Raw genomic sequence first — 23,215 nt, forward strand, 5'->3', positions numbered from 1 at the left:
AACATTTTGATGTCAGAATTCAACGTTTCGGGTATAGCTCAAAAGAGCTATACGAGTGATACCTAACAGAAAGCAACTACCCGCCTGGCTAATACCACGAAGGGTGTTGGACAGGTCCGACACGTGTCAGTGCAGGATTCTTCATAGAAAAAATTCCTGCTTATGCTTTTGGCGATGCAAATGCTGGAATCGATTTTCAATTGCAGTCACGTTTAGCAATTCACGAGTTGGCTTGTTTTCTTATGTGTTCCCACGACGAAACTCCGTAGACAAAAATCCTACAACGTACCTCTGCTACTGTATTATTACAACGCGTCGCTATTTTTGCCAAATTATCGGTTCACTCAACTTTAAACAGGCATTTAGCATAATTTCGGGATTAAGTTGCGTCAGTGGGCTCCCTCCCGAAGTACCAAATTATAGAACGAGAACTGGCAGTAGGCCGAATTAGGGGATTGGCACACCACTTTTTCGCCCGAGCAATAGAAAATACAAAAAGGCTAAATGTTAGAGTACTACTTTCCGAAATGTTCGACCAAAAACACAAATTATAGCCGCGAGAGAAGTAAATGACCGATTTTTAGTCGACTCTTGATGGCCGATTTTAATTTCAAAGGACCCACGACCGACCGTATAATTGTAAATTTGCTTAATTCCATCTTTTGGATGCGCTGCAGAATGTTAATTGTTGATAATATATACGTATCCTATGCCGAGGGTAGCCTTGCTTTGATTATATGATCGTCAAACTGAGACTTAAACATATAATAGTATTGTTTTTTAAAATGCAGTTTAGATAGCTATGCCGTTTCTCTATACAATCATTCAATCTGAAGGAAAGATAGCCGTTTCCGTATCCGAAACTTGCCTCCGATGCTGCAAAATATTATTCTCCATATTTTATAATCCGATTTTAAGATTCCTAAATTCTTTTTTCATTCGAGTAATTTTTATTTTCTTTTCACATACAGGCCGTTTCTTTTATCATGTGGTAACATTGCTATATTCTAAACCGTAACAGATACGAAGACGATTAAATGAAAAAGGTAAATCGGGAACAATAGGGGAGACCGGGGCAAGATGAAGTTTGGGACAGCACGGGAAGTAAGCTTGTTTGCGTGAATAGTAATCGTGTTCGGAGCGACGACAGCGCCATTTGCACGAACTTCACTCTCCGCTAGTGTGTCCAAGCAGAGCGAACAGGTTAGAACTCGTTTTTGCGTTGCAGAGAGAAAAAATGATATTGCAAATGTTTTTACGCGATATTTGATTTGAAAACTAATGTACAGACATGTAAGTACCTGTGTTAATGTATTATTTCAATCCCGAGCTTATTATAGTAGTCCAAAACATTAAATTCAAACCAGATTTTTTAGCCGGTAAAGTTTGAGGTTAGAATTGCGTCATCTTTTTTACCTACTTGTGGATCGGGGCAAGATGATCGGGACATAATGGGATACTATCCCGTTTTGCCCCGCCCTTGTGATTAAAATAACATTTTCTATGTACTGATAATCAAGTGACTGAAAAGGTAAAAAACAAATAAAGAAACCTGGAAAAAAGACTGCAAAGAAGATTAAAAAGACAACTGACAAGGAAAACCTGCAGAAAAAGCGTCAAACCAAAAGGTGCAAAAAAGAAACTGAATCGGAAGATAGTTCATCCCAAGAAGAGGATGATGACTGTACTTGCATCTATTGTGGGTACTTATACTCAGATTCAACCGAAGGTTGGGTCATCTGCGGCGTGTGCCACGGTTGGGCGCATAATTCATGTGCCGGAGTAGATGAGGAAGATGAAGAGGCACACATTTGTGAACGCTGTCTACCCGATTAAAAAGCGTACTCGTTTTGCCCCACAGCGTTTCCCATCTTACCCCAATTATGGGGCAAAACGGGAAATTTGCCGAGTTTATTTTTTCATTATTTGCCAAAAAAAGTTCTGTGATTTTGCATGCTACAACGTTTAATTATAAGAGAGAAATGTATAATGGTTACCTCTTTTGTTAAAGAATGTTATTAAAGAGTTTAATTTTCCTTGTATAACGAGTTTTGTTTTAGCCATCTCATCTTGCCCCAGTCTCCCCTACAAGGGCCAAAAAAAATTACGGGGACTCTCGAGTTATACAGGGAAAACAAAAAATGCTATTTTTCGTTTTTTTCGAATGGAATTGTTATTTCGGAGAATATCAAAAATTGGAAGAAAAGGTTGTTGAATTCGAAGTATACTATGACGACGATAAATATTCGATAAAACGTTTCGTGTCAACATGACCACCATCAATTTTTTTTAGACGGACCTGTCTTTTTTATTACAGATATTAATATAGCAATAGATTCACAATATATTACATTCGATATTTTTTAGCGTTTCATTTGAAATAACTACCATCATCAGTGACAGCAATTTTAAATTACGGTGCTGTCGTTACTTGTTTCGTAAATTGTTTCGATTTCTGCAAAATATAATTCAAACAACCCAATAAATTTGACAGGTAGGTACCCTAACACAATGAAAATTCGTACTTTTTGTTTTGGAAATTTTTGTTTTGCCGTAGTCCTTCTTTCAGGGATTATTAATCTCTTTTCATTCGAGTCATTTTTATTTTCTTTTCACATACAGGCCGTTTCTTTTATCATGTGGTAACATTGCTATATTCCAAACCGTAACAGATACGAAGACGATTAAGGGCCGGTTTATCAATATGTAGTTAAATGCTCCTGTTAGCTACCTCGAAGCTAAGCTTAGCTGATAGTCAATATTGCAGTTAGTATTCAAATCGTTTATCATACCCTGACTGATGCTAATGTTTAATAACTGTTAGTTAACTAAGGTTGGCATAAGTGACTATTTCAGGGGCTTGTTTTTATTGGAGGATTGATTTTCAAAAATGACAACTGCTAACAAAAAGTTCATGAGTTATACATAATAACCTATATGAGTTGAGAGGGCATATGAAAAACGAAAATGAGCAATAAAAGAACATCCAATTTTACCGAAACAGACAGATCACTCCTAATAAAAATTTCCAATTCCTATAAATTTATCATTGAGAACAAAAAAAAAACTGATGCCATCACATGGAAGAAGAAAGAAGAGGCCTGGAAAAGAGTTGAATTTGATTTTAATTCCTCTACATCAGGACCTGTAAGTCTCTACCTCATCTAATTCTTTGAAAGCATCATTACGTTCATTAACAATGTAAGGTCTTCTTTGAACTCCAATATATCCTCATCTTCGTCATTCAACAAATGGAAAACTTCTTTAATCAAACAATTATAGTAATTAACCCTTTACTTGCAAAAAGAATTTCTCAAATTATCACAAAAAACATAAATAACTTAATTTCGCATGCGCGACCACATAACCACAGAATATCGAAACTGATATTTTGTGACATAACTGTCAGCTTAAATAAAAAAACTATCACTTTCTAGCGACTGTTACGGTCACTGAGACTTCAGCTACCAGTTGATGGTAACATGATAACGAAAAACAGTTTGACTAGGAGCTAAGACAAAACCATTAGTCAAATGAGGTTAGCTGGCGATTGATAAACCGGCCCTAAATGGGAATAAAGGTAACTGTCATCGGCAACAATACAATGGCCGAAGAAAATTTACGGGGACTCCCTCCCTTCTCGAGTTATACGGGGAAAACCAAAAATGCTGTTTTTCGTTTTTTTTTGAATGGAATTGTTATTTCGGAGAATATCAAAAAATGGAAAAGGAAAATGTTATTTTATTCGAAGTGCACTATGACGGTATAATAATCAATATTCGATAACAGGTTTCGTGTCAACATGACCACCATCAACTTTTTTTTTAAATACGGACCCGTCTTTTTTATTACAGATATTGATAAAGCAATAAATTCACAGTCCAAGGGTGTACCACATTTGATATTTTGTAGCGATCCATTTGAAATAACTACTATCATTGGTGACAACAATCAAACTGAAAAACAATGTATTTAACATGAATTTTTCGGAAAAATGAAACCAATACGGGCCTGTGCAAAAGCTGAAGGACGTGTCCTAACTTTAAGATTATTAAAAAGTGGACGATAATGATCTCTAAAGTTGGCATTACATATCAGACGTTTTTGCAATACATTTTTTTTTTGATTGACAAGAAGTCCATGAACTTACTGTGTAGGTAAGGGAAGGCTGAACTAATTGTTCCTTCAGATTATTTGATGTGCCTGCATATTTGCATGTTATACAATAAATATACAACTCTTAAAAAAGCTGAATACTCACCGACTCAGTTATTTGTGCGACCTGGAATATACCAAATAATAGAAATGTTCTACTGCGATCAAGTGTTTTCTTTTCCATTTCTAGAAACTCATTCTATTGAGTACATGCTGACCCATCGAACATCCTACCGTTTCAGAAATGAATAATGTGTAACAGTTATAAGTGATCATAAATAATCATTTTATTTGCGACATTATCCAATTTTCATGTAGATACTAGTAGTATGTTGCTGTATCACTGTTGTTTCAATGTTTTGACAGAATCAGAGTCAACGAACTTAGGCGTGCCCAGCATTATAGAACAGTGCTTTCAAAAAATTGTTCCACAGCGCCATCTAGTGGCGAGTTACAGAAAAATTGATAGCCTAAAAACCTTCTCTATGAAAAATTACTTATACATGTCAAGTTTCATCACGATCGGTTGAGCGATGTAGAAGTTTATCACTTACCAACCAACCAACCAACCAACCAACCAACAAACATCCATTTTTATATACAGGACTATTCAAATTCGTTTATGTACACGGGGATCTCGTAAACGATAAGCGATAGAGTGTCGGTAAAATTGAGGCAAAGTTGTGTATTTTAGAGACCTATTCAATGATGTGAAGAAATCGAATATAGCTCTTTTGTTTCATGAGATATACAGGAAAAACCAAAATATCTATAATCATTTTTTTTTGCCTATATCTTCTTCATTCGCAGACATATTGAAAATCTGTCCACATTTTGCTATTGGCACTTGATGTGGGCTCTCAGAATATAACCATGAATCTTTTATACAGGGTGTCATCTGACTTGGGACACCCCCCATCTTTGAATTTTTAAATACGGACCTGTATTTTTCGTTGTAGTTTTTGGATCGTAGACGTTCACTTCATACTGAGAAATTGAATTCAATTTTAATTCATAATTGTGTGAATTATTTCCTTTTACATTACAGCCCTGGAAATTGGTTGACTGAGTTGAATAAAAACACAATAGCAACGTCTCCCTATGTACCGTAGAGTATTTTGAGGTTTTTTTTTCATTTTTAGGTACCTATTCATATTTTTTCCATTGCTCTGAGCGTTTTCTACAATGAACTTCGAATAAGAAAAAAAATGAAACATTTGTAAAAAAAATTAATTCAATTGGGTTTTTGAGTTACGGCCTGATACCATATGGTATCCGTAGACGTTAACAGAGAAAATCACCGTTTTAAACAAAATAACTTAGGAAACTTATTTAACGTGGTAAGTTGCAAAACAATTGATGCAAAGGCCAACGTTGCATTTCTGGTACATTGTCCTTTCAAAAGATTTACATCCGGCTCCAGCACATCTGCGTCTGTTACACGAAATGGTCTTGTCTGTCAAATCTGATATCTGGAAGCAGATTTGTACCCATGCTAATACGTCCAGGAACTTCAGCAAGTGTTTTGTATTTAGTTAAATACACCTGTACTATTTCACGTCTAAAATTCAAGGACGTTATTTTATTGTTTTCACAGCAGAGGTACCAATAATTTTGAAGTGCTACGTCAAAAACCCATGTAAATATAGGCCTATACCACTTTTTGCCGCGTATAACAATACGATAGGCAGCAATACCTTGATCCATCAAATCAGTACCGCCCATATTTTTGTTGTAAGCAGCCACGCAATTTGGACGAGAAACCATCATATGTTTTATCTCCTTTTGGCAGTACCGTCTAACTGTTCCTTCTGGCTTAACACCGGCACTTGTTGAAGCTAAAGTTACAACTGAATTATCCTTTCAACGAACCAAGAAAACACCGTAATTTTTCTCAATAATTTGTTCAAAATCTCCACGTTTCTTTTTTTTTAAATTCTTATTTGCTGGTCAATGGGCAAAATTTTGGGATTCGATTTTCTCGAAATGTGCCGACGGCTCCATATCCATCATCAAGTGCCAATAGTAAAATGTGGACAGATTTTCAATGTGTCTGGGAATAAAGAAGTTATAGGCAAAAAATAATTTGGAATTTTTTGGTTTTTCTTGTATATCTCCAGAACCAAAAGAGTTATATTCGATTTCTTCACATCATTGAACAGGTCTCTAAAATACGCAACTTTGCCATAATTTAACCGACACTCTATCTCTTATCGTTTACGAGATCCCCATGTACAGAAACGAATTTGAATAGCCCTGTATATAATTCATTCTCAGTATATCTTCAGGGTCTTTCAACAAGGACGTCCGAACTTTGAAAATTGATAACGGCATCCTTGTTGAAGTTTCATCTGCCAAATTAGTTGTCATTTATTCAGTCTGTTTTTCCGCCAAAATATCAATTCGGTATGCCCTGTCAGTCCAACGTCTGTTTCAGTTGCATTGAACCAATGAGAAGGCCCAGTTCAACATTCGCATGTCCCCGAAGAATTTCCATAAAAGAGTATAATAAAAATATTCCAGTTTGTGAAATAGTCGTTATATATCAAACCACCCTCTCTACGAGAATAATATCCCTTTTTAAGGGCGGTGGTTTATCAGATAACAGCTTTTAGGGGACCATAACCATTAATGAATATGCACCTACAAAAACGTCAGCTTTGAATAATTTCCAACAAAAAATATAATTACCTCTGTGTTTTATGAATTATATTGTTCTGGTGTCAACATGCTGCAGAATAGAATTCGTGGGGTTCGAAATGAACACTTTTATGCAGAAAAGTTGTCAGATGTCCATGATTTGTGCTTCTTTATATAAAGAGATCACTTCTATAATCACGTGTCTTGGCGAATATTAGTTTTAGAATCCATTTTTGAACCAGATTTACGTTTTCTGCAAAACAATCACTAACACCCTCCGTCTTAAAATTCCGTATGTAAGTTGTGATTGTACTAGCGAGAAATGAATCATTTTTAATTGTCTGATGTCCATAAATTCTTTGAGATATCTAAATTTCGGAAGAAACAGTCTTAATTTTCTGAGAAGTTGTTTCATATGTAAATCCCACTTCATGTGTCGATCTATCGTGATACCAATGTATCACGTTGTTGCTGAGAGCTTTGTTTATTCAAGCCTACGTCAAGGGGACCTAACTTCGGTAATCCGCTGATATAAGATATAAATGGTAAAAGTACCAAGTTTCTTGGTAATTAAGAGTTGATTTATTGAATTGAAACCATTAACTAACATTAATTAACATAGTAACTTTCAGATGTGAATTTTATAATATACCCATTGGGAATCACATCATTGAGAACAAAAGTAGCTTAAAATTTTTAGGAGTATATATCGATAGAAAACTAAAATTTGAAGACCATATTTATGCCTTGTGTAAGAAAATGTCGTCTGGTTGTTATCTAGCAAATGAACTTGATTTAACAGCAGCTAACACTGTTTATTTTTCTCTGGTAAAATCTCACCTGATACATGGAATTACATTTTGGGGCGTATGTAGTGGTTATCTACTACAAAATATTTTAATTTTGCAAAAACGAGCCGTAAGATATATGAGTTCTCTCTTTATAATGGAAAGAGTGTGTTTGATTAAGGAATATTTGAACAAATTTCAATCCTCACCAACCCATTATGTGACAAGGCAATCCATCAACATTAAGTTGCCAATACCATTGTCTATAATGGTTGTTGAATGTTCAACCACTTGCCAAAGAATGTAACAGAAATAAAGTATTTACAATGCTTCAGGAAGGCTGTGAAAGGTTTTTAAAGTGAAAGACCATACTATAATATACAAGAATTTCATAATGATAATTTAAAAAAAATATCTTATTTGTTTATTATTTACTAGCATCCTGTATGACTTTTTTATATATACAAACTGAGATTATGTATTAAATGAAAATTGATCAATGAAAATGCACTTTGTTTTCACATAAAAACTGTATTATAGATCAAGTGAAACTTTGTCCACAAGATTACTCTTATGACAATAAAATATATTTTATCTATTTTTCTCTCATTCCGAAATTTTTGAAAAATCTTCTTCAACGGTTTGTTTGATATTTTGCCAAGTTGAAGACGTGTACAAAATGGTACTATCATCGGCTAAACTGATGGTTTGACCAGTGATATTTAAAGAAAACAGACTATTCATATAGATAGTGAAAAGAAATGGCCCCAGCACAGTGCCTTGAGGAACATCATAGGTTACAGTTCTGGAAACTGTGACCACTCTGTTCACGATCTGATGAATAACTGGATAAAAGGTCATATGTATTCCCATGGATACCATAATCATTCAGTTTTTGTAAAAGGATTTTGAGACGTACAGTGTCAAAGCCCTGAAGAGGTCTATAAATATTCTAAGTGCGGGTATTTTTTTATATAGATCATTATAAACGTGAGATGATCATGCCCTCCAATCGCTCGTGCAGAATATCCAATGTGGCATGACATGTGTGGCACGTAGCCACACAGTCCTGTTGAAACCACATGTCGTTGGTGTCCCAGATCATTCGATTCAGGCCAGAAGGAGTTGGTAACATCGACCTATAGTGTTCGCCGTTGACATTGATGCCCTGGCCAACGTCATTCTCAAAAAAATGTGGATCGGTGATGCCACCAGCACAAATCCACACCACACAATGATCTCATGTGGATTGGACGGACAATTTTGTTTGTTCACGTATCCATTCATCCAGAAATGGGCGTCATCGCTGAAGATGAATCAACGTTGAGAATTAGGATCAGTTGTCAACTGCACCGGAGCCCATTCATCGAACACACGTTGTTGTCTATGGTAGTTTATCTTCAGTTCCTGGGTTACTTGAATTTGTACGGGTGCAGGCCTAAGTTACGATGCAAAATTCGATAAGTTGTGGTATGTAAAAGGCCAAATTCTTGTGAGCGACACAAAATCAGCTGCCTCGGATTCTCTTGCCGTCTCTCACAGACGGCGGCGATGTTTTCGGTAGATCTTGCGTTTCGTCAACATGCGGTTGTTGGTCGATCGTTTACTTAACCAGTGAACCCAAATTTATCCACCACATTGCGAATAGTAGGACGATTATGGCGACCGTGAAATGGGCGAAGCGCTCGGTATGTTGCATGAACAGAACACCCAATTTGATGGAACCATTTTGATATTTGCATGTTATTGAATGCTATATCTGCCCATAGTGATTTGGCAAAAACACCATGGACAACAAGGTGACCATTATCAATTGTCAAAGTTTGATAGAAGACCCTGTTAGAAGACCCTAAATAATGGAATATTAGTCTGTTGTGTCGTGGGAAAGCATACACCCCCGTATCTCGAAACAAGATTACAGAACGTCAACTTCGAGAAGTGTTTCTGCATTTGCGAAATGTACATCTTGCACCGTCTCATAACGTCCTTTCTCCGCCAGACCGTGAAATGGTCGATAAGAGCAGAGTGTTTTTCAGTCTCGATAACAAGACCAGCTACTGGAATTCCCTTGTTCGCATTAAATACTCCATTTGTTCGGTGATTTATCATTATTACCCGCCATCGTGATGGCATTACACGAGAGTCAAGAGGGCGAAAGAAGAAGCTTTCCCACAATGATAATGCCGAATCATTATTATCGCATTTCCACGATTATTTCGGCTATCAATATTATACGGACAGACCAGGCAAATTTTAATTACATATGTAAGTTTGGAACGCTATTTTTCGGTAATTGCTCATCGAAAAATAAAACGTCAGGGTATCATTGGAAGCAGAATTGAACGCCAATCAAAATGATGTGCCACTTGACACCCCTTTCCACTTAAAATTCTAAGGGTAACATCTCCCCTCCTTGGGAGTTGAACCACGAGGGTTAAAAATATTCCTTGGCTATAAAATTGACCTGGTTTTTCGTCTTCGGGTGATGACTGGACTGATTCCTCCGAGAGATGACTATTCATGAGTCGTGTGAGTACTTTCACTTCAACCCGCTTTCCATTTTTTCCGCTTCACTGGTTCAGTGAGAGATTACCGTTTGGCGGGAGTTGGCCATTTTTCGCTTGATGATGAGTTTCCATATGTTACGTATCTCTACGCTAGCTTGGCTGAATACGTTGTTGGACAACATGTATGCGGCTTCCTTGAATTTTCTCCTAAACCAATATTCCTCTCTGTGTATGATCTCAGCTTGGGACCACTCGATGTTGTTTTGATAGGTCCAAGCATGGTCTGCTATTCCTGATTTACTGGTTTCCCCTCGCTGTGTTTCTTGTGCTCGGCAATGCGAACATTCAATGGCCTCTTAGTTTCACCAATATAGGATTTTCCGCACTCACAGGGTATCCGGTAAATGCAATTCTTGGAATCGCAGTCCGCGTTTGGTGGCCTGGTTTTCGTGAGGCTACTACGAATAGTGTTACCGGATCTGAAGCAGGTTCTGATGTTGTACTTGGAACCAATTCTTCTTATCCTCTCCGATAATCCTCTGATGTAGAGAAGTGAAAGCACTGGTTGTGACGGATCCTCTTCCTTGCGAGGCTCCTGATGTCTTCTAGCCAAAGTCTTTTCTACCATCGCTTTGGAGTAGCCATTCCATTGAAGATCATTTTTGATGATGTCTAGTTCCTTCTCGAGACCTTCCTTCGTATTACAAAGCCCAAAAGCACGATCTGATAGAGTCTTGATGATTCCTCTTTTGGTCGATTGATGGTGGTTGGATTCGTGGTTCAGATACTGTCCCGTATGTGTGGGTTTTCGGTATACAGATGTTTCCCACTTAGTGTCGGTCCTCTTCACCAAAACGCCTAAGAATGGCAATTCGTTGTGGCTTTCCTTCTCCATTGTGGAAGTGATGGAAGATCTCACGCTGTTGATGTGTTTCAGTAAGGCGTCTAGTTCAGTATTTCCATGGTTCCATATTATGAAGGTGTCGTCAACATATCTCAACCAGACTCGAGGTTTCTTGTGGGCTTCTTCAATGGCCAGAGTTTCAAAGCACTCCATATATATGTTGGCTATGACTGGTGAAAGTGGCGATCCCATTGGCAGTCCCTCATCTTGTGTAAAGAATTCGTCCTTGAGTTGGAAATAACAGTTTCGTACACAGTAATTCCATAATTACTTCTATAGATTCTATAGATATAGATTCGTACTCTCTTTCAGGTTCTCGTCTTCTGATAGCTTTCTCTGTATGATTTGGAGTGCTTCGGGAGTGTTTCAGGGATTTCAAATCATTTTATATATTAGACAATGGAAGTCCGAACTAGTAAAATTGAGGGTGGGAAGTTTTCAAATTGACACTCTGTATATGAGTCTGTAGGTTATGATCCTTAATAATACCCCTTATTATATTTATTAGCTTGCACAGGCTTGTCCTTCTGTGGGTTCCTATATTTATTTACCGAAAGAAATATATTTATAATTCTCCAAATATGAATAATGTAATACTAATCGATCAACAGAATTTAGCTTATTAAGAGAGAAAAAAAACACCTCAAAAGTACTGCTGTGTTCCCTCCTGTTCATAAAAGAGGACATATGCCTCCTCACTCACGAGCTATTTTGGTGAAACTGAGGACACGTATGAATCGTTATACTCATGCTACGTGTCACCAATATGCTGTGTAATGCTTGTTGTAAGTAGTCCCAGTGTGATTCGAAAGTGCATATAGATGGTAACGACAAGGAGCCACCTTATCTGCTGCATTATTGCTCATATCTAATCCTTCTAAAGAAAAGACAATTTCAACATTCATTTGCCTCTGAACCTTTCAGATGGAGTGAATCTTTTCGAATGAATTACTAAAATACGGGGAAACGTTTGGATTTATAGGTACTTTGTGCATTTTCTTCTTTCCTTGCACCTCGAACACGTTGGTTTTTCATCTCTATCCAGGGTTTCCTCTTTTGTGAAGAAATCCAGGCAGCACTCAATTATCCAGTTCTTTGTGGTATAGGAAGAGACAAATGTGCATTTTTTAGTAGATTTTAAATGGCCAATGAAATTGTCTACAATCTTAGAGTTGTTCATTCGGATAATATCTCCTCAGTCGTCGCAAAACGCCGTCCTTCCTCTGGTCTCTTCAATCTTAGGAACAGGAAAAAGTCACATGGGACCAAATCTGGTGAATACGGTGGCTAAGGCATGATTACGATGTTGATCTAATTCTTTCGATAGCAGAAAATTGTCGAACACACAGAACACTTCTGACCTTTAGGAGGTCCATCAACAATCTAAATATGCCAAACAGCAGAAACTGAGCATATGTTCGAGACGAGTGTACCAACGTTATGATATAAAATATAATTTTTTTTTACAGTCCATTACTTTATTTGAAAATGGACGACAACGTTTGTTTAATGAGTATTAAATATTAGGATTTCAATTTTCTGAATTGGTAATAACAGGTTAAACGTCCATGAAAGACCAAATGAAATAAAGTTGAATTGAATGTTGAAAAATTTAGGAAAGGTTTTATCGTAACACCACGTATACTAGAATAAAAGTTATCGTAAATAAATTTATACGAATATCGAAGCACTAGCAAGCATTTCCAACATTCCACAGATATGCATTGAAATACGGAAAAATAACGGTGCTGCATTATATTGTTTATGTTTTATTTTTCATGGTTGCAGAACACAAATCAAATGCAACATATTTAATGTATTCTTCATGACTAATAAGCGTAAAAAATTACGCTGAACATAGTTGCAGGTAATGAGAAGAACCCTATTGTTATTCTCAGTAAAAATTGTTGAGATACGAAGAGGGAGGAAGCTTAGTTGAAAAACTCTGAATAAATGAATAAAAAACACGTAATTTTTTCTGTAAATCTCAACAATAAAAAAAGATCACCAATAATAAACTCCACTCCAATTTTTTTTGTTGTTAATTTTGGAAGAGTCGTAGATGAAACAGATTGTGAGTTTTTCAACATACTTGACATTAATTTCACGCATTTGCTGGAGAAGAAGGTACGCTTTTTTTAAAATTGATACTTTTATTTGATGATTCAAAATCACAACTGAACGCAAACTTCAACTGAATTTTATAATTATCGCAATTATTTCACTGGTCCACTGTCTATCGTCTTGTCAATATCAATCCGCGTTCTGAACTAGAGTCCGAACTAATCTTATTTGCTTACACATCATATTTACAGGGTGTAGCTGAATAAATGTAAAACATTTAAGGAGGTGATTCCTCATCGAAAAAAATATAGGATCTTTCATATAAAGAAACTTCATTGGAGCATCCCTTGTTAAGATACAGCCCCTTAAAGGGGGTACATAAAATTTGTATAACAATTTTTTCACAAGCAATAAAAAAATTACAATATTGAAATTAACTTGACGTTTTGTACTACCAAAAAGACACTTAGCCAGAAATTCATTTGGTTTACCCCATGGTTGTGAGGGGTGGAAAACGCAACCCCTAAAATTTATTTCCAATGTAACTTTTTGTCTTATTATTTGTTTACCATTTAAAAATGTATTTCCGATAGTCTGTTTCATTCTAAACAAAAAATGTCTCTTGGGTTTTTTGCTCAAAATAAACCAATGAAGGCAATGAAGTTTCTTTATATGAAAGATCCTATCTCTTTTTCGATGAGGAATCACCTCCTTGAATGTTTTACACTTATTCAGTTACACCTAGTATAAAAATGGATGTTTATTGGTTGGTTGGTAAGTGACAAACTTCTACACCGCTCAACCTGACATGTATAAGTACTTTTTTATAGAGAAGTTCGTTGATTCTGATTCTGTCAAAACATTGAAACAGCAGCGATACAGCAACATGTACTAGTATATTATATATTTTTGAAGTTCTTCGCGTCAATTGAAGAATCCTGACTGTTATCATATTCATGATTGAAATCATGACAGAGAAGTCTGCTGAAAATAAAAAAAACAATCGACCAGTATTCGAAAATATAATTTTTGATTTAAAATTCCTCTATTAGTTACGCAGTACAAAGTAAAGAACTATCGAATTGGTTCTCAGGTCCAATTCTCAATCGGTTATAGATAATAACATACTCATTTCGATGATAAAATAGGAAAATACGACTCACAAGAGAAAAACAGTACCGATGAACACCTATAATTTGTGACGTAACAATAAGTGCAATTTTTTCATAATGAGCCAGTTAACAAGATGTCGTAGTTACAGTCATCAAAACCGTTAAAGTGGATGACTGTAATTATGGGACCGTAATTAGATTTCTGCATAATAATTATTGTACTTTATTGAAAATCACAGAAGGCTGACATAATGTTATCTCTTCGACCACTAATCATTGATGCCACTCGAGGAATATCAGTAAGTATAGTCGAAGTAACTGATAGAGTAATTCTTAAAGCTATCGGCGAACTCAGAGAAATACAATACAAAGAAATAATGTCGCTACGAATTAGTCCACGTGGACTGAAGAATTGGCGGTTCGTATTGGATAATTTTTACTAACCGAGTTTTATGATTGGCTGAAGAATCATAAAATTAAATTTGAAGTCATATTACGGTCACCAATAGAATGTGAGGATGGTTAGAAAAGTCGTGTTGTCAATGTTCAGTTCAGCAACTGATCGCGATTTCAGTGTTGAAATTCGATATTGGTGAAGTTATAATTACTTAAAATTTTTGTTATTTGTCCTTGAACAAGTACCAATAGTAATAACGAGTGTGATAACGCAGACTTTTTCCTGTGTAGTGATTCCAATAGCGCTGGTGAACGATGCGAAAAAGATATACCAATGAATAAGATTCAGATGCATTTGAAACACAGAGGGGTATGTTTCAATGTATATAAGAATCTACATATCAAGTTTGGTTTTGAAGGAAAAAAACTATTACAAACAACATCAGATTTGACCGAAATATCTTTCTCAACTGTACGTGAAATAGTCAAAAACAAACCTTATGAACGCAAGACGCGATGTGATACGGGATTACCAAAACCTTTAGATGTTCATCTAATAAAATCATTGAAAAAAACAATATACGACTGTTACAAAAGCAATGAGATTCCTACAACTGAAATCATAAGGAAGAAATTGAATACTTCTGGCCATGACAAAACTCTTCAGAATTGGATAAAGAAACTAGAATTTAGATTTAAAATAATAAACAAACGTCAATCAGTTATGGAAAGCAGAAGAATAGAGGAATTGCGTAACAAATACTTATAACAAATAACTAAATATAGACAAGAACAACTGCAAATTTTCTATTTGGACGAAACTTGGTATGACACTCACGTCACAGTTATGAAAGGGTGGACTGATGGTTCGAGAATGTGTACGCCTAACATGCCAGCAAACAAAGGATCGCGACTAATCATTGTGCATTGAGGAGGAAGTAAAAGATGGGTTCCGAATTCTTTGAAATTATGTGGAAAAAACTTGAGGACTGCAATGTTGACTATCATAGGAACATGGAAGCTAATATTTTTGAGGAATGGTTTAAAAACACATTGATCTCAAATTTGGATGCGTATAGTGTAATAGTTCTTGACAACGCTTCCTATCATTCGCGACAGCTCATCAAAGTACCGAATAAAAATTCGAGGAAAGATGAAATACAAAGTTTTTCAATGGATAACAATTTGTATTTTGAAGATAACTATACCAAAAACCAACTACCTACTTGAAGTTTTACAGACAAAATCATTCGAAAAAGTGTATGCCTTTGAGAGTATTGCTGAAAAGTACGGACACACCATATTGAGACTTTCCCCCTATTTTGTGTTTTCAATCCCATCGAGTTTATTTGGCGAAAATTGAAACGATGCATCAGGCGTAAAAATAATTTTCCAAAATTTGATAAGACGGTAATAGAGCTAGTTGAAGAAGAAGAAGTATCTAATATTACCGAAGAAGACTGGCAGAAAAGGATTAAAAAAGTAATTTTAGTTGAAAAAGACTATATGGAGATTAGACACTTCCATATCAATGGTGGAAATAAATTCATTATTGATTTAAATAACGACAGTGATAGTGAAACGGAGAATATGGAAAAGAATATGCTACTTACTAGCATATATATATATATATATATATATATATATATATATATATATATATATAGCATATATATATATATATATATATATATATATATATATATATATATATATATATATATATATATATATATATATATATATGCTAGTAAGTAGTTAGGTTAGGTTAGGTCACAAGTGAGTGGGTCTATTTGACCCACTGGATGTAAGAGTTTAAAATGTGGCCATACCGAAAACATGGTTCAAAATGCACACATTTATGATCGAATTGACATTGTTCTGGAAAATGCTCCAATGTTGAATAAAAAAACCTACGAAAAAGTCAATGATTCACATGAAATTGTGGATGAAGAACCAATGCAGACTGAAAAATATTGGAGACGAAGACAATGATGGTCTTGAAGAGTTTGAGGATCGACTAGAATCGGAATGGTTTGTTGAATCTGACGATAAAGAAATGCCATCAAAGAGGGAAGAACTAATGGATAGGTGATCAGAATTTGAGATGAGGTATATATTAATAACAAGATTTATGTATTCAAAAATATTGTTATAAATAACGTCGGCAGTATAGAGTATTTATATTCAACCGTACAATTTCAAGCATGATTTTTTTGAATTGAAATTCTCAACATTTAAGTACATGCATATTTATATGAGATTTTCTATAACATATATTCAATTAGGATTTAATGAATCAGCTTTTGCGACAGTTACATTTTTTATATAAAATCCTGTCTAAATCCTGTCTTCGATATTTAGAAAATTAAGTATTATCCCACGTTTTTTGCAATTTCTACGTCTTATTGATTTGAATTGTTTTTGTTCATCAATGTAACATGGAATCATACATTTCTCAAGAAATTACAATGGATATTTTTATAACTATCTCTGAATTTAACCTAATAATGGAAAAAGAAACTTTTGAATCCTAGTTTTATAACTTCATTTGCATTTTTTCAATAGTAATGTATTTTTTTTACACCATTAAAAAGTAGAGATCTCAACGAACAAGAAGCATACCGGTTTAAAACAAACTTTGACGTGAAATTATTCGTTTGAAAATATAGGGTGCTTTCTGAGGTTATGTAGAACAAAAAGTGTTGATACAAGAGTTTTAGAATTTTTTATTACCTACAACTTTACTATTCAACTTTTTTTCCATAGGACTTGTAGTTTTGTCGGAAATCACGATAAACCGTTTTTCAAACTTGAAAACCCACCCCTTCCACTTTTGGGCCGCAGATCGCTCTAATATTATTTTTTCTGAAATTTTTGTAATTTTTTTCGTTCTGCAATGGGATTCATTCCACTACATTTATTTGTATCAAAAATTATCGGCACTGGTCACCAAAATTTGATCAAATAACATTTTGTTGAAAGATTTTACTGAATTTTATCGCAACACATGTTTCGATATACAGTAGCACGCTCAGGCGTAATCATATTACTAAGTCCTACCCAATTAGTGCTTTTTTTAAAGCAACAAAATTGGTGAATTTTGGAACACACCCTCGTAAAGACCTGCGTTATTTGACATTCAGCGACATAAAATCTTCATTGTCAATCTGACAGTTGCCTTCGAATAAAGCTCTCGTGGCGTATCAGTATGTCGAAGAATATCCACCAATGTCGACTCAGCGTCGAGACATGCTTCGCCCCCCTTCATCCCAGGAGGTACCTCAGCGACTTACTCCGCAGAAAAATCCTAAACTACCTTGTCTTGGACATGGAGGACAGAAAGTGCAAGAACTTCTTCAATAACACCAGATCGATGAGGTACGAGATGAAAAGACACATCAACAGTCCTCATCGCTTCATCATCCACCCATTCAGCAAGGCGGGCGGCTTCCTGGAGGTCTTCTTCTTCTTCCTCATATGCATCAGGTATGCGACTTTGGCAATAGCGTACAGCAAAGATTTCGTGACGATGGAACTTATAGTGAACTTGCTATGGTTATTTTGCATGCTGTTCCAATTTCGTACCGGATTCGTGGTGCATAGCACAAAGAAGATCTGCATCGAACCAAAACGGATAGCTTTGCACTACTTCGAAACTTACTTCGTTTTCGATATGATCATGCTGATGAAGACTCCGCTAAGAGAGTGCACGAGCAACTCCTCTTTCCACTCGCTGCTGGTTTTGCTAACTATCATATCGTACTTTGCGAGGTTCAGAACGATAATGGCCTTCCTCAGCGACGTTTTGATGTACTTCGGGATAAACAGGTTCCTGTCCTTCTTCATCTACGAGATGGTCAAACTCATCATCCTCCTGCACATGATAAACTGCATATTCGTCGTCCTTCCGGATTACATCCAGCACTTGGAGCTTGTCGATATCTCCATTGAGGAAAAGAAACGCTTTCGGCGATTCGATGCCTATTGCCACAGTATTCTTCTAGTTGTGTGCTACTTCTTCGGGGCGGATTACGCCATGGAAACGGTGGAACCGGTGCAAAACGTGGTTCTGTTCTCTTTATCCTTCGTGGGGCGGCTGTACACCCTTGCGCTGTTAGCACGGGTGTTGGGAATTTTCGGTCTGCCGAACATATCCGACAGCAAATTTGAACAGCAAATGGCGGTTCTGCGGACCTACGTGAGGTCCTTGCAAATCCCGGAGGATCTACAGAAAAGGATAGTGGCTAGCTTCGAGAAGATGTCGAAGAAGCAGTATTTCGACGAGCTGGAAATAACTTCAACGCTGACGGACAATCTGAAGACGGAGCTGTTTCTGTACGGAGCTAGATCGCTCATCGCGAAACACCCAATACTGCAAAGAATCCCCAGGAAAGATCTGATATCGCTGATCGCCCTCATGAAATCCAGAATGTTTCTCTGTAATGACGTTATCGCAATGGCGGAGGACCAAATCAAGTACACGTACTTCATTGCTTCGGGCACTGTGGCCGGATACAACCTGGACGGCCAGGAATTCATGCACTTGGAAGGAGGTGACGAGTTCGGAATCACCTGGTTGCTTTACACGCACAGTACAAAGAGTATAATGACTTGGATAGCGCTGGAGACGACCGAGGTGTACTGTGTGACTCGAGAAGATCTCGCCCGGTTTTTCAACTTTCATCCCGAAGTTGGGGACTATTTCAAAGAGAAGGCGGAGGAGAGGTTCCGCAACTTCTATTCGAGCAGGGGAGAATGGCATCTTCAGAAGGAAACGGTCACTGAGGCGTTGAGGCAAGGAACGATTCTGGAAACGCAAAGATTGAGATTGTTCTCTTTAGGTTAGGTTCCCTTTAGATTAGGTTTCGTTTAGTAGACAACTACCCGATGATTGGAGATTATAATTATTCACTGTTTGATAATGTATGAATAAAGTGTTCAGTTATGAGGCTACATTGTTGATTTTGTAATGTGAAAATTTGCTTTCATCAACCATTCACACTTTGAACTGCAATATATTCAAATTACTCAATTCAAAAGTTCTTTCAAAATAGTTCCACAAACCAGTTTTTTGAATCATACTCTTCATCGTTTATAATTGAAATTGATGGATGAAGTAAAAGTGAGCTATTTGAGTAGTCTTTGATGTCGACTCTAAATATGTCGACCCGAGAGGATTTTCTGTTTTCTGTTCTGTTACGGAAGGTGTGATCGGGCGAGGCGAACGGAAGTTGAGAGGGAGGTATAAGTAAGTAAAGGTAGAAAGAGAGAGAGATTGACGTTTCGTATATTACTGTAAGGCAACAGAATTAGGGAAAAACTATCATACTTTGCCACTAATTTGAGGAGGAGATTTCAATGTTGATTTCGCGTCCGAAAATGTACAACTTTTGGTAAATTTTCTACAAGATATATTAGAGCTACAAATTAATAATAACCGAAATGAGCCTACCACAAAACATGGAACAACAATCGATACAGTTTTATTTTGATATCTTCCTAATTTTCATATAGTTTATTAATAATAATAATAAACTCTATTCATCCCATGAAATGATACAAATTATACAGGATAAGTCATAAAATGTATATACACAGACATATATACAGTGTCAACCCCAAAGTATGTACCATTTGGGAAACTTATTTATTAAGGGTTTTTCGACAAAATTTCACTCCTGATGAAAGTTTGTGCATCCCCTAAAACTGAGCATGCACCAACAAAATACAGTAAAACACACGTAATTTACGAGGAGCCTTCAAATATTTGGTTTTGAGAAAAAAGTAAAGTACTCTTATTTAGAAAAATCTCGGAAAATGTTATTTGAAAAAGTTGTTCAGCATTAAAAAATACATCTTGATTTAAAGTCATGGCCATCCAAGCGTAGTATTATTTTTTTACCAATTTTTTTTAAATGGGGACTACGAAAAACGAAAATTTGCTAAAACAATAAATAGACTGTATACGACAGTTCATTTTGAAAGATTGTAATATTACGAATTATACAACTATGGTGTTAACCACGGTCAATTTTTTTGAAGAGTAAAATAATTTTCAAAGTTTTTGGTGCGAAGTTATTTTCATTTTTTGTTAACACCGAAAATGACTTCAAACTTGTTTTGAATTTATTAATATTTGTTCAGGATAGTTTCTAGGTTTTGCCGTGATTTTCTTCGGTTATAGTTCCAATAAATTCGGCACTTCTCGTTCCCCACAACGGATTCAATATCCCCCGGAGCGTAGGGCAACACCGGTGTCTCGTCAATACCGTAAGAATGCCGTAGATGGTAATATAGCACTCTTAGGGCTGCGTTATGTCGATGGATATAAGCCGAGACCGCATATGCTGGACATGCTGATAGCAAGTACATTAGGGTATCGGGCGCCTCGCAGCAGGCCCTGCACCTTGTGTCAGGAACCTCTATACCCATCACGTGACTGCGGTAGACTAAGGTGTTGAAGACACCATCCTGGCAAGCCATGATGAACCCCTCAGTTTACGACTTCAGCCCACTCGTCCTAAGAAAAGCTAACGTCAGGCGCTTTGATAAGCCAAGGTCTCCATTATTGAAGAAGACCCCATGCATTGGCTTATCCTTGTGTCTCCGCAGAAGTAAGGTGATCTCTGCGGCTTTCATCTGAGCTTTTTGCTGAACGGGTTCCAACTCGGTGACAGAGTTGTGGTCACCTTGTTCAGTGTCGAAAACTATACCGAGTTCATCAGCTGCTCGGGCAGCTGCTCTAAGGAGAAATGCTCCAATTCCTGCTCTCTCATGGTCACAGACCATGCAGAGAAGGGGATCCGAACTCCTGACGACTTTACAGGCTGTATCCAGTACCATTCTGTCATGTAGACACTCCAAACTCAAAAGTTCACGGCCTCCCTGTTGTCGGGGGAAGTACAACCGTGGAACGGATGATTTGGGATGCAAACTCCTATAGAGATGCATCATTTTTCGGGTCTTTACGTCGAGTTAATACAGCTCCTCCCGAGTCCACTTCACTGCTCCAAACTAGTAAAGATTGGAACGGCAAGCATATTTGTTGCAGCAACTTTGTTCTTCCCTGACAGTTCCGATGACCAGATCTGTCGAAGTTTGTGCTGATGCTTGCCGCGGAGAGAGTAATTCACTGCAGTTACCTCTTGTGAGTGGCGTTGTTCCACCCCGAGGTAAGTATACGTCTCTCCGGCATCCAGATGGTGTAGGATGCTTCCATCAACGAGCTGCACATCCTCTCCGTGGTCCCCGCATCGTCCTCTTTTGAGATGAACCATTGCACATTTGTCTATTCCGAATTTCATGCATGTACTCTTCCACCACCCTCTAGGACTGATGGAGATCCTTCTCTCCAGAGGCATAAAGTTTAAGATCATCCATATAAAACAGATGAGTGACCTTGTGCCTCCGGTTTCCGGGGGTGCCACAGTTATACCCTCGAGTATTTCTGAGCGCAACGGATAATGGCAATAGTGAGATGCACAATAGAAGGGGACTGAGGGAATCACCCTGAAATACACCCCTTCTGAAAGTGACCCACCCTGTTTGGACTCTTGCTTGACCAGATGTTATGGTGAAGCGAGTTCGCCAAAGTGATCAGTTGTTCAATGCATCTCACTATGTTGTCGGGTAACGCAACGCATCTGAGCAAATGCAAGATGAGCTCATGCGAAATTGTATCAAATGCCTTACGGTAATCGATCCAGGCCATAGAGAGGTTACGCTTATATTGTATCGAGTCCTGTGTTACACATCTATCGATGAGCAGGTTCTCTTTACATCCAGCGACTCCTCTCTTCGACCCTCTCTGCTCATATATCCGTTCGAACACTCGGTCAACTGCGGTGAATATTCGTGTGTATAAGATGCTTGTAAACAACTTATAACACGAATTCAAGCATGTTATCGGTCTGTAACTCTTAGGAATCGACAAATATCCGCTTTTGGGGATAAGAACGGTCCGCCCCTCGACAAACCAATCCGAAATCGGCTGCTCTCCATCCAGCCATGAGTTGAAAAGTCTGGCCAGATGGCGGTGGGTGCTTGGTAGTTTTTTCCACCAATAAGTGTTCAGCCCATCTGGGCCTGGAGCAGCAAAGTTCTTGGAACCCACAAGGGTTCTTCGAACGTCATCCGGGGTTATCGGGTTGCGCAGTTCATTGAGCTCAGGCATTATTATTATTATTATATTCAATGACAGCAAAAAAATTGCAGCTAGTTTACATCATCAGATGCTTATCACAGGTGCTTTCGCATAAAAATGAAATATGCGGGCCATGTTAAGGCAACACTCTTCACGTAATCTGCCATCGATATAATAATTATTATTGGACGAAAATCGGTGATAAACTTAATATAGATTTCTCTGATTACCGGAGTCAGAGGTATCAGCTGCTGCGGTTCGTTATTTTGGCAACTGCCATTCTGTAATGACACCTGCCTTTCAGATATATCCATCCGCGAACTTGCCAATTATTAATATCAAATAATTATGAGACCGAGGCCTAATTGGAATAAATGTTTTAATATTAAACCACGTTGTTCAAGTCTCTCAAGCAGAAAACAGATTCAGACAGGAAAGAACGGCTTGATGCGACTTTGGAATATATCGAAATTTCAGTCGGCAAAAAATGTATTAATTAATAT

At 37.1% G+C, this 23,215-nt stretch overlaps 2 protein-coding genes across 2 annotated transcripts in view; both read left to right on the forward strand.

Moving 5' to 3' along the window:
- Positions 1 to 23,215, forward strand: part of ss (aryl hydrocarbon receptor spineless) — a 243,144-nt gene that overhangs the window by 15,510 nt on the left and 204,419 nt on the right. The gene's annotated exons all lie outside the window — the stretch shown is intronic.
- On the forward strand, positions 17,731 to 19,522 carry LOC141483131 (potassium/sodium hyperpolarization-activated cyclic nucleotide-gated channel 2-like). The gene has a single exon (XM_074177527.1). The coding sequence runs from the start codon at positions 17,778 to 17,780 to the stop codon at positions 19,413 to 19,415; it is 1,638 nt and encodes a 545-aa protein (XP_074033628.1). The 5' UTR covers positions 17,731 to 17,777; the 3' UTR covers positions 19,416 to 19,522.

Source organism: Leptinotarsa decemlineata, unplaced genomic scaffold, assembly GCF_025532065.1.
Source record: "Leptinotarsa decemlineata unplaced genomic scaffold, Ldec_3_MD MMD2_tig00002974_RagTag_RagTag, whole genome shotgun sequence".
NCBI classification, from domain to species: Eukaryota; Metazoa; Arthropoda; class Insecta; order Coleoptera; family Chrysomelidae; genus Leptinotarsa; species Leptinotarsa decemlineata.